Genomic DNA, 13,177 nt, shown 5'->3' on the forward strand with positions numbered 1-13,177 from the left:
TTTCCAGTGCTGGAAAAAAAACCCCAGGAAATCAGCCTATGTAACTGAATTACTTTCCAGCTGCTGAAATTACTTTTTCTGTTTTGTTTTCAACTCACTTCATAGTACAATATATGGAACATGTTTGTAGCCTGCGACTTGCCAGTACATCTGTGGATGAGCTGTTTAGAACCACTGATTGAATCATTGCTAGAAAAGCAAAAGAGTTAGAAAAATACTTGAATCAGAGAGAAAGCTGCATAATTGGGGCATTGCCTTTATGTATCCTATTATGTAGATTACATGGAGTTGTCTGAGTGGGGAACGTGCTGGTATAGACATTAAATTGAAGATCACAGTGTTCAGAAGGTCTGATCTGATAGCAAGCGCTGTCTTGGGCTCTTCCACTTGACTAATGGTAGATCAGCAGTACACTCTGTACTTATCTTAAATGTCAGACTGTAGCTGTTCTTGAAAGATTAACATAGACAATAATCTGATTATTTTTTTTCTCTGATGTGCATGTCTAGAAGTTTATGAGACTTTTTTTTAATGAGCCTTTTTATTATAATAGTTTTTAAATGTCTATTATGGAAGCTGACGCTTTGCTGCCATATTTCTGACTAATGGTATTTGATAGGTTCGATTCGGGCAATTTAGCATAGTTGCAGTAAACATCTATGTATTTGTTGCGGTGAAGCTTTATATTTCCCATCAGATTAAAAATATTTTGCTTTCATTGTTATGTTTCACAATGAACACAGTTTTGTTTTTTTGATCAAAGATGCTTAGATCATCTATATATATTATGCTATTTATTTATCTGTGAAGTAGATCACATAAAACTGCACAAACATTGAAATCTAAAATTAGAAAATGGTGCTTCTAACTGCCGTGTAAAATTTAAATATGCAGCACTAGTCCACATGTTTTCTTGCTGAAGTTTTTGTTTAGCAATTCTACCTTGTGAATAGCAATGATCCATGACTTTACATAGGATCTGTTTGTACAGAGATACGAGTGAAGTATTTCTTTATGTGTCTTTTAGTATTTTGAGGATTCAAATTTTTACTGGCTGCTTGTTAAAATCCTTATTCTATTTCAGAAATGTTACAGTTTGCATTGATAGAGTAAATTCATATAAAATGGGTTCAAATTTATTCTTGATACTTGCTTAAAATAGAGTGGAAAATGTGAATACTTTTATAGTAAGTATAAAAACATCCTATCAATGACTCGTTTAGTATTTTAGGATAATTTATCGTTCACTGGAAATGCAAGAGGGGAAAAGCAGGTACATTCTAACATTGCTAACAAAGTAATATATTTCATATATTCCACAATTAGTACAAGTAAGAAATCACAAGAGCTGTAATTTGATGACATTTTGGGCATTTGTTTTTCCTTTTTAGTCGGTGGCAAAGACTGGGCGGTTGCTGATTAGCCATGAGGCTCCCTTGACAGGAGGATTTGCATCTGAAATCAGTTCCACAGTTCAGGTACATGGGTTATTTGTTTTTAAATGTTCTGCATGACTGAATATGGTTGCCTGTAGAAGAAATACTTAACACTACATTAAAAGTTGAGTTTTTATATTTTTTTGAAAGTTATTCTCTTTTGCAGTTTTGTGGATGTTTGCCTTAATTTATCTGAACAGCTGAGAAATCATGTTACCTACTAGGCACTATGCATAGTGTCTGCTAAGCTAGAAATTTAACTTTCACTGCAAAGCAGGGAGAATGGGCACTGTCAGATGCAGGGCAAAAAGCTTCATGTATAGTCTGGTTTTAATGTTCTGTTTTATTTTTCTCATATGCTTATCCCTTGAGCTTCTTAAAAATACATTCTAGGAATGTTGAAATCAGACACAGAAAAAGCACTCAGGTCCAGTATGGTATAACACAGTGTGAGTCTGCAGAAGTTGTTCACATGTGTTTGTAGTGATGCTCATGCACGTGTTGAGCTTGTATGCACAGAACAGGTTGGAAAGGCTGAGATGTACATCAGTATCAGTTACGTCTTGAGCATTAGGTTTTGGAAGTCCTTTTGAGCTTTCTGTTGTGTTTTATACCTGTACCTGCATGGAAATTTTCCCCTTAACTTGATTTCTTTCCATTGTGCATCAGTGGTACTGGTTTGTAGAAACACCTAAATTAAGCGTGTCCATCACTATCTGATTACTCTTCCTTGGTTATTCTAGGATAGTTAAATTATAGGACCAGAGAGAAATGGGATTGTAAAATTCACACAGTATGAACCATGTAGGCTGTAATTAAAGCTTGGTAATTAGCCTTTTTATAGGAAGGAATAGAGTTATTAGTCCTGGAAGTGTAATTCTGAATAAAATATGCAAAGGAATCAGAATAGTATGTTTCTTTATCTTTGTGGTACAGTTTCTTTTAAAGAGTAGTTGTACTAATTTTAATGCAATTATATTAAGGTAAACTTATTTTTTTCTATCAAAATTTTTTCTCTGTTAAGAACCAAATATTTGATTTCATGGAGATCTCATAGCAGCCCTCCAGTATCTGAAGGGAGCTTACAAGGAAGCTGGAAAATGACTCTTCGTCAGGAACTGTAGTGATAAGAAACAGAGTCATGGATTCAAACTGAAAGAAGGGAAATTTAGGTTAAATGTATGGAAGATATTCTTTACTGTGAAGGTGGTGAGGCACTCTAACAGGTTGCCCAGAGAAACTGTGGATGCCCCATCCCTGGTTCATGTTCAAGGCCATGTTGAATGGAGGAGCTCCGAGCAACCTGGTCTAGTTGAAGATGTCCCTGCCCATGGCAGAGGTTTGGAACTAGATGAAGGTCCCTTCCAACCCAAACCATTCTATGATTCCATGATTTTTCATCCTTCTAAATCATCAGCATTTGACCTCCTTTCTTTTGTAGATAGTCTCTGATTAAACTAGGAATAATAAAATCATAAGGTACTGCCAGCTGTGAGTGTAGGAAATTAATTTTCTGTATAAATTCTCACAGAAGTGTGAAACAGACTCAAGCAAAAGAGCCTGTCTTCTAGCGTCTAGTGTTATTATTGGCACTTAAGGAGAAAACTATTCTAAGGTGATCAGCAAAGTCAAAATCTAGTGTATAACAAAGGAAAGCATATGTGTTGAATAAAAAAGTGGTCTGAAAAAAAATCTTATCAGTAAATATCATAGGAAGAACATGGGATGCCCAATATATTGCTAAAATTACATAAGTTTTTAATCTCCTCAGACCTCCACTGAGAAAGCTGCTTACATGATTGATCCTTCTTGAGGTGGTGTTTTTCCTATCAGAGATACATCTGACAAATATCACTTGTTTAGGAAACAAAGTCGAAAACACTTTAGTAAAGGGCCATTTATCTCTGTCAATATTGAAAGAAAATATTTGTTTTATTATAGTTGCTCATAATTTTTATATTCATATTTCTTAGGAAACTAGGCTTTATATCTTAAGAAATATTGGTCTATTACATATGCTCCATCAGAATGAATTAGAATATAACTTTTGCCATTGCGTTTATCCATGACAAGTTTCTTTCATATAAATTGACCAACTTAACTCTGTGTTATAACCATATTTTCATCACTCTGTATATCCATTCTTGAAGATTCTGTCATCCATACTAAAATTTTGATATGAGTACTTTAAAGATTATACTGCAAAAGAGATTAAAATAAAAAGCATTACAACATTTTAAAGAATAGTATTGCTTTAGGCATAATAAAGACCTTGTTTTTCTTATTCAGTTAAAAATCTTGATCTCTAAATGATCAAGTTAAGTCCATATGTCCAATATCACTGTGCTGTAAAAATGAAAACAAAAATTGAAATTCTCTTTTCCTGGATACAATGCATACTGAGAATGCCAAAAATTGGGGATTGCAGTTGGCTTTAGTTTCTTCTTACACATGGAAGTAATAAGACTTCAATAAAATGTGTCCAGTTGGATTAGATGATTAGTTTCCATATTGTTATTCCATCCTTGCTGTGAGGTCTCCTCATAGAAATAAGGTGACTAAAAGTACATAGGTTATTTTAAAAATTAGTGGTCACATACACTTCATGGTGATTTACACTTCAAGGAAAAGAGTACAAATGGAAGTGATGGCTTTCACTCATGGACTATAGGAAGAAAATACATTGAATACTTTCCTTTTTGCATACGAGAGGTTAAAAGCAGCATTTGGAGAGCATGTTAAATCAGATTGGTTGTGTGTCGAGTACAGAATATATTAAAGGGGCACATTGTTGCACTAAGTGGTCATTTACTCTGCTCAGACATATAAAACTAAAAACAAGAAGAGGTGGTGTACTTAAAAGTCTACGTTATATGACTTTGTCCTTTGCAAAAAAAATTATGTTTCATATGTGATCTCAACAGGTGTTCTGAAGTGAGCAACAGATGCTAGGACAAATTCAGTACAGGTACAGTTAAAAGTCCAAATAGGTTATATTTGGTAGAAAAGCTTGCAAAACTGTCATGTTCAGCAGAGAAAGTGTTAAACTTGCATAAAACATATGGTTGGAGCACAGTTTGAGAAGCCTTGGGAGAAAGGCCCACTGAGATGTCACTTCCAAAATAATGAAGAATTGTGTGTGGAAATCATCAGTACATTAATCATTTGTAATACACAGAAACATAAATTCAATAACTGTGTCCCTGTTTAAATATAAAAATAAAAAAAAAGGGAAAAAAAAGAGAAAACCAGGGTGTCGGGGTCCTTCCCCCCTTCCACGTAGTCCTGGGAGGGGGGCCCTGGGGGGAGGCATAGGATCTCCCTAGCCCCTGGTCAGCTTCGTTCTGCGTTGGTTGTTTTGTGTTCCCCTGCACGGGCAAGGACCCTCGGGTCCCGTGATTGAGCAGTTCCTCGGCAGAGCCCGGCCATGCAGCTGGGGAAATAAACATCTCTCTGAAACAGCTATCAAGAATCGGTCCATAGATACTTCTTTTCCACGGGCCTCGTTGTTTGATACATCGTGTTACCGAATCCCCACTGTAACAAATGGTGGGGAATTGTGAGCAGAACGATCCCTAAGCGACTGATGTGTGAGTAACTTTGGATTCCTCTTCTTGTTTTTGGTTTGGTATTCCATATCTAAACTATGGAGGAACCCTGGAAAGACTCTTGGCTCTCAGAGCTGCATATGGACATTTATTTTAAACTTGAAAAGATTCTTGAACAACTATTTGTAAAGCTTAGCTTAATTCAAGCTCAAAAGGAACTGAAACACTTCCTGGCATGGTTGTTTAAGAACTTTTTCTATGTTTCTTGGGATTTAATTCTTACCAAAGACTTTTGGACATAGTTAATTTTTGAGTCAAAGTATATGCCGATGGAAGAATATTTTCGTGAATATTATTTAATTACTGAGACTGTTGAGCAATGTCAGCTGTGTCCTGCCTGGCAAAGAGAAGCCAGCCTCAGAGTCCGTGCGACCCAGGCCATGTGGACTGAGCTCTCTCCGAGCAGCAGCGAGGCAATTCCCGTGCGCGGGCGGAGCGGCGCGAGCCGCAGTGTTGGCAGCAGAGTGAGGCGCGGCGGGAGCGGCGCGACCTGGTGGTGCCCGCCCAGCCCCGCACAGCGCGTGGTGGAGCGAGCCCCGGGAATGCCCGACCGAGAGGAGTGGCAGCGCAGCTGAGAGCAGAAGGGGCAGAGCGCAGAGAGCTGAGTGGCATGGCCCGGCGTGGCCCGGTGCGGCCCCGAATGCAACCCCAGGAAGAGCACGCAGGCACGAGCAGCCCTGACAATTCCAACATGGGAGCGACTAAAAGTGAAAGAGAAAGCAAAAACGCAGTGAGACAGAAAACAGCAGCCACTCAGAAAAAGGGAAAGATCACCGTAGCTAAGGTTTTAGGAATAGTAAAATGGTATAATGTTAAACAAAATTATGGTTTTATAACGAGATGTGACCGCCAGCAAGACATACCCGTTCACAGAACTGCTATTAAAAAGAATAACCCTGAAAAATGCATCCCAAGCTTGGGAGATGGAGAGGTAGTGGAATTCAAAATTGTACAAGGTAGAAAAGGGTTACAAGCAGCAGAGGTCACTGGGCCTGATGGTGTTTCTCTAAAAGGCAGTATATATGCAAAAAACCGTAGTCATGTTAGACAGTATCTCCATTATAAGCACCCCCTACAGTCTCCCTTTCGTAATCCCACCTTTCCCTTTTACCCTATGTCCTATTACCCCCAGTGTATTCCCAATCCTTTTTTTCACCCATGGTTTCCCTCACAAAACCATGCCTTTGCCAATTGTTTCCCCAAAAATCCCTTTCCAATGCCGAGTGGGGGATGAAAAGGGGGAGAGGGGGAGGGAAAGAAATTAAACCCTCTCTTGCCTCAGTTTCCCCACAAAGCATGCTCAGAGAGTTCTGTCTCCCTTCTGTCAACCTTAAGATATTCCAGAGAATCTGTTTGGACATTTAAAGACTCAGGAGGGTGGCTTGTTTTGTTTTGAAACTGTTCTTGTTATGTTTATCCAGTTGTTTTCAATGTTAAGTTTTAAATCTCTTTTTGTTAAAAATAAACGGGTGAAATGTCGGGGTCCCTCCCCCTGCCATGTGGTCCTGGGAGAGGGGCCCTGGGACAGACACGGGGTTTCCCGAGCCCCTGGTCAGCCTCATTCCCCGTTGGTTGTTTTGTGTTCCCCTGCACGGGCAAGGACCCTCGGGTCCCGTGATTGAGCAGTTACTCAGCAGAGCCCGGCCATGCGGCTGGAGAAATAAACATCTCTCTGAAACAGCTATCAAGAATTGGTCCATAGATACTTCTTTTCCACGGGCCTCGTTGTCTGATACATCGTGTTACAGAATCCCCACTGTAACACCAGGGAGGATGGAGACAGCCAGCACAAGGAGTAAGGGACTATTTAGATTACACTTTAGATTACTCCACAGGGTTGCTGTCTGCCAGCAATTGGGACTTGTTTTGAGATGTAGGAGGAAGCATTTTGGAATCATGCAAGTCTTGTGGGATGTTTAGAGGAGGAACTGAAACTGGAGAGATGTGGGGGCTAAGGTGGTTTGGGGAGACATAGATATGGGAAAACTGAGAGAGAAAGGGATAAAAAGGAAGCTTGTATTATGGCTTCAATAATACGGTGCTTCCTATTTTCTGATAGGGCTGAAATAAATGTAGGGATTTAGCATATACCCTCTGGCACTGATCTTGCAAATACAGGAAATGTACATCTCAGGAAGATCTTGGTGGTTTTCTACCCATTCTCTGCAAGTATTGGCTAAAATTTTTAGAAATAGAAAATGACCCTAATAATTTTTAATGTTTCATTTAAGGAATTAAAAATTTCATTTAGGAATTTTGATTTTTGTGTACATTGATGACATTGTAGCAGGATACACAATGAAAATATATGCTGTTATTAAAATAAAAGGCATACATATGAGTAAAGAAATTTGTTAGCTGGCCTGGTAAAGGTCATTGCTGTCTATAAAATAACAAGTCAGCACATTGTTTTTTGTGGAGGGTTGCACAGATGCGTCATTCTTGCAGGAACAGAGCAATTCTGATTTAATTGTGGGTTCCTGTCTTTGTAGCACAGTTTCTTTTCTTACTGCCTGGTAAGTACTTTGTCCTTGGGCATCTGTCTGCACAGGGGATGTTGCGTCACCTACCAAAAGAATGCAGAGGTGAACACAGCTCAGTCCTCGGGAGCCCTTCTGGAGGACTTGGTGTGTTTCTCAGAATTACACAGAGGTATCAGTCTTCCAGAAGACTGGTATTAATCAGAGGATAGGACTCAGAAAATTCAGTGAAGTAACCTGTTTCTGAGAGTTGAGTTACATGATCTTTTTTCAAATCTTGCATTCTGTATCTACAAATTGGATACAACAGTATTTGACTGTTTGATCAGTGGTGCTTTAGATTTCTTCTTCCTGCAGCAAAATAAGGCCTAATCTCCAGTAAGTGGTGTAATTTCCTGCTAGAGTGTGGCATTAGGGGAAACTATTAGATGAGCTGGTTTTGTGAGAAACATTTCAGGAGAAGGAAAAATGGGTATATCATGGAATACCTTTCAAAGACGTAAGAGTTCCACATCAGTTTTATCCTAAAGCATGTTACCATAGGAAAAAACGTGCCCAGAAAAATTAAACAACAAGAAAAAGAAATGTAATGATTTCAGCAGTATGAACATTTAAAATAAAATGAACCGGTATTGACTGATATTGAACAGGAACTGTCTTAAGTAACTATTATTTTACAGAGTCCTAAAGAAAAAATTTCACCTTTCCAACAAAATGCTTTCAGAATGTTTGTCCTGAATACTTCTTCATACCTTTGCATTATCTGTCTTTAGAATTTGGGATGTTGAGATATTCCAAACAGTTCCATTATTTTAGTTTTCCCGTGAGTAGAAGTTAAGGTGGGATTTCCCAAGGAAGCTGTAACAGTGCTCTGTGGCTCTCTGTGGTGCTTTGAGAAAGTGAATGCACTGCGGTATGTAAAAATATCCATGGGACCAGGTTTGAGTTTCCAATTATGCACCTGTGTCCATACTTCATGCAAAAAGAACTAATGAATAACTTAATCTGTGGGATTTACTTTGAAATTCTGGTGGATAGCATCAGATTTTGTGCTGGTGCCACTTAAAATCTTATTTTAATGAACAGGCTGTAAACTGGTATTAAAGTCTGACTTTATTGAAAGCAATGCTTCTGGTGTTATTGTTATTCATTTATAGTTAAATGTTTTCATTCTGACAAGATGTGTTGAAGCAAATTGCCTTTTGAACTGACCTCTGAGACAAAATGGAATGTGTATGTGTTAAGAAGCTGGAGGAACGTGAGGTACAAATCGTTAGAACTGCATAATTATGGAAATGAAGGAAATTTTAATTGTTCTCTATTCAGCTGGTGAAATAATAAATGAAGACTCAAATATATTTCACCAAGTTGATTAGAAAGATAATTGAGGCCAGCCTGGACAACTCTTCATAGGACATAGAGTTTTTTCACTGAGTACCGTTTCATGGAATGGCTAAAGAAAGAGGCTCTGGACTAAATGTAACATAGATATCCAAGGAAAAGGCACAGTAAAACATGCAGGTACAGCAGTGTGGTTGTTCAGCTGATGTAAGAAAATTATTAAATCTGAATTGATGTTTTTTAACTTTTCTTTGACACAATTACAATAGGCAGTAAAATTGGAAGAGATGAAATATTGACACAATGTGGTCCTTCATTTGTTACTATCACTCTTTTGGCACATATAGCAGCAATCACAAACTACAATATAAAAGTCTGGTTTTATAGATCACACCATCAGTTTCTGTCAGTAGGAGTGTGATCTAGAAAATATTGTTATAGAATATAAAGAAAAGCTAGAATAAATACAGGGAAATAAATTCAAGGTGGGCATAAATTGTTTAGCAATACAAAAAAGAGCAGGGATTTGAAGGAAAAGAAAATCAAAGTATACAGAAATAAGCCATAATGATTAAAACCAATAAGATTATTTCTTAAGTTAGGGATTGGGAGCAGTAAAGGAAATATCAACAAAGTTGCCATTTGGTGACTGGAGACCAAGGTACTTGAAAATGTTGCTTGTGTTTATTTAATGTGACTATAAGCAGTTCAGCAAACTCCCAATTTATGATGCAGGATGAACTAGAAGCAATTTTTGCTATGCAAGTCTGAAGCCTTGCATAATAGCACTGAATGTCAGCATATTTTGTTACACAATGTAGAAAATAAAGGTGAATAGACAAAATGTTACAAACCCAGGGTTCCTCAAAGGAAAGGAAGTTTTGTTATTCATCTATAAAAAAAAATTATGCACTACAAAAAATGTTTGAAGAGTAAAATTCACCAGTGATTCTGAAAAGTTCAGTAAAATCTATATTAAAATAATCATCTTTCAGATTAGGAATTTGACTTAATAATTTAATGTGAATCCTCTATATTAATTATCAAGCTAAGAGTTATTGTTTATCTTATAGAGCTTTCCAGAGAGTTTGGATGCAGCAGTAAACGTTTAGGATTTTTTTTGTTTTCTTTTGTAAATAAGAAAGAACAAATTTTGTGCCAAGTGCTCTACTGTGTGCCCACTCCTAGACCATTGCCTCTCACTGCTACAGTGCCTGCACAGTCCTGGGCTTCTGAGCCCAACTGTAGGGATTTGGTGGTTGTGTTTGTCTGGCAGAGATGGCATTTTTCTAAACCTGTATCACATTTAAAAGAGAACTAAAATCTAACAAGCAATGCCTGTTCACAAGGTGGTGCCTGGACTTTCTTCACACTGAATCTTTGAGGCCCAAATTGTTTTGGATGTTACACAAAAGTCTGTTATTACAGTTTGGCTCACTGCAAGGAAGTATCTTAATTTTCATTTGTCTTATGTTCTGATACCTATACCCATAGAGATGTCTTGGTTAATAACTAAGAAATGCAGTACAAGATGTGAGAAATGCAGCACAGGATGAAATGGACTTCTAAGGCATTTTGTTTGATGTTATCATGTCATAAAGTCCAATTTACCCATGAGACTTTATGCATACTTATTTAATTCTAGTGAACATAAGGAAGAACAAATTCTTCTACAATGAAAACAGCAAATGATTATAATAGGGGCATATGTTATCAGTTCAGCTGCAAGGGAGTGTTATGTTCTCTCTAGGCTGGAATAAATTCAGTACTGAGCAGAGAAAAATGATTTAATGAATTCAATATAGCCAAATATTGAACAGGACACACAGTATTTTGTACTGTGCAAACCTCCCAAATATGTTTCTTAAAACAAACAAACAACCGCCAAATCCTAAAACAACATTCAACATTGGAAAATGAAGTGCTCAAAAATTATGGGGGATTTTCATAAAATCATCCCCAGAATACGCTCTCTAGAGGTGTAAACACTGAGTGTTTACATGTCCAATTAGTCCAGTCTCTAGACATAACAAATATCAAAATGCCTTATTCATCTGCAGCTCAGCTTGAAGTCTCTTCAGCTTCTGTGAAACACTTCATGAAGAGGTCCACGCAAGAGTGGGCACGTGGGCTTAAGAGTAGTCCCAGCCAAGAGGTTGCTCGTTGCACACTCGCTCCTCTTGGCTTTGGGCACAGTCTCATTCCCCATGGGAGAGAGGACACTAACCAATGCTTTGCCTTCAGGTGATGTTTCAGTCAGCCATTTGTGGCACATCCTTCTGATAGCAAATGATTAAACCGCATTTGAATCCCACTGGCACTGATTTGGACATGGATTTCTACACTGTGTCAGTGTGCCCTGTCTACTTGGCTTTGGGTCTGTTGTGTCTAAAAATTACGGTTTGGAGTAAGCTTTTCCCATGTGCTATGGGGCTAAAGCTGTTTCTTTTTTTTTGTTCTTCAAGAGGCAGAGGCAAAAATGAGACAAGAGCTTGGCAGTTTCCGTAGGCACTGAAAGGAGAGGAAAACAGTAAGCACCGCCTCATTAAAAGTCTTGGATAAGTGAGAGGACAACTCCAGCAAAAAGGTTTTGCGGGACTGTTCCCAGTGTATGTGGATAAATGCCTGCTCTTTTGGAGCGTGCTGCATGTACCAGCTTTGCTGCTGTGGGACCAGAGTTCACAGATGGAAAGGAAGGATTGCAGGACAGGTGTGTGCCCATGAGCACCTTGCCATGGATGGCGTAGGGAAAGCTCAAGACAGTGATCAGCTTGAGACTGCTTGCTTTTCCAGGCAGAAATTTATGGTAGGCAAGGCTCTGCAAGGTAGGCACTTTCAACAAAAGCATTCAACTGAGAAAAGAGCATTTTTAAAACTTAGGGTTAACTTGAATGCATTCTATGGAGTTACTTATTTTCAAGTAATGTATTGAACAAAGGGTTTTGGCACTGAAACAAAATAACCCTTTCCTGTCCCACTTTCAGCTGAATTGTTTGTTAGGCAGAGAGCAGCGTTTCTTCCAAATGCATCAAAATCTGTTTGTCTGCTGTCAGAACTGGTTTTCCTTGCATTGGTGGGGCACACAAGTGTGCAGCCAAGTACTTTTTTTTTAAATGCAAATTCCTGAAGAGGCACAAGTTTATCCCTGGGCAATACAAAGTCATAAAGTGGCAGAATATGCTGAAAGTCATTGTGGCTCAGTGAAATCAAAAGTTCTAACTACTGAACAAGTTCAGTGTTTGATTCACCTTAATCAGTCTACTATAAAGTATGCTCTTAGTGTATCCAATGAGGACATTTTTTCCATGTTCTGATACATAATTTGGCATGCAAATGTTCATATGCCTGAGGCTGAGCTCCAGCATCATTGTCCTGCTGATACACCCATGTTCATTCATTGTGATTTATAACTTTGAACAATGTGTTTGTTCTTCCATATGCTGATTCTGAAAAAGACCAAAAACATGGGCACTGAGGCAGAATTAAAATTTTCTCTTTGCCATTTGCATTTTCATCTTTCTAGCTATCAGGAATTCTTCTAATGGAAGGAACTTTTTTGTGTTTTTACTTACTCTAAGGTAGAGTTTACATTTACGGTTTTAATTCAAACTGCTTTGATTAGAATAATGTTGTGATACTAACATTTACATTTCTGATAGGCTATGGAGTTGATAGAAATGAAATGGTTTTAATCCACATTGTGAGGAGGACAAAAAAACCTTCTCTGAACTGCACATCCTGTTTTCTGCCCTATGATCCAGTGATATTTTTCCTTTTTTTTTTTTCCCCCTCTAATACCGTATTAGAGTTCAGTGGCATCAGCATTTCTAACTGATATGTAAACATAGCTAATGATGATTTAGAGGGACAACAAAACTATGAACTTCCCTTTAGCAATTTTGGGTCTCTGTTAAGCCTGTTACTCAGCATATTATACCATGTCAAATCACTGACTCATTGCTTAATGAAATTTACTATCAATAAAGTTTTTTGTAATTCTGACTCTAGTCTGATAACAGACGATCTGTGACAAGGCTCTAGAATAAGGCAACTCAGCAAAGCAACTATTAATTCAAGGATATTCAACTTCTCTTCTGCCTGAAAACTGAACAATACTGTGTGTAACTTGCTTTATTTTGTTTGGCATTATCTTTTCTTCCCAATAAATTATGGGTTGCTTTAGAACTACAAGTAAGTGCTTTGAACAGCAGTTTATGATAGCAAGCCCAGGAGTCCCCTGTAAAAGTGTAATAATGACCTTTCTTCCAATTTCCAGTGCTTTGGAGCTATAAAAAACTCCTTGGGTGGTTGA

At 38.1% G+C, this 13,177-nt stretch overlaps 1 protein-coding gene across 2 annotated transcripts in view; it reads left to right on the forward strand.

Annotated features, from left to right (window-relative positions):
* The window catches only part of BCKDHB (branched chain keto acid dehydrogenase E1 subunit beta), a 116,563-nt gene that overhangs the window by 67,373 nt on the left and 36,013 nt on the right, over window positions 1-13,177 (forward strand). Inside the window, exon 9 of one of the 2 annotated variants that reach the window (XM_042016692.1) lies at window positions 1,392-1,478. The exons of the other annotated variant lie outside the window; for it this stretch is intronic. Coding sequence (XP_041872626.1) covers window positions 1,392-1,478 — 87 coding nt within the window. The remainder of the gene's footprint in view (window positions 1-1,391; window positions 1,479-13,177) is intronic. 2 annotated transcript variants of the gene reach the window in all.

The sequence above is a fragment of the Corvus kubaryi genome, unplaced genomic scaffold (assembly GCF_017639235.1).
Source record: "Corvus kubaryi isolate FWS band 111438036 unplaced genomic scaffold, C.kubaryi_AGA036_p1.0 split3-73, whole genome shotgun sequence".
Lineage (NCBI taxonomy): Eukaryota > Metazoa > Chordata > Aves > Passeriformes > Corvidae > Corvus > Corvus kubaryi.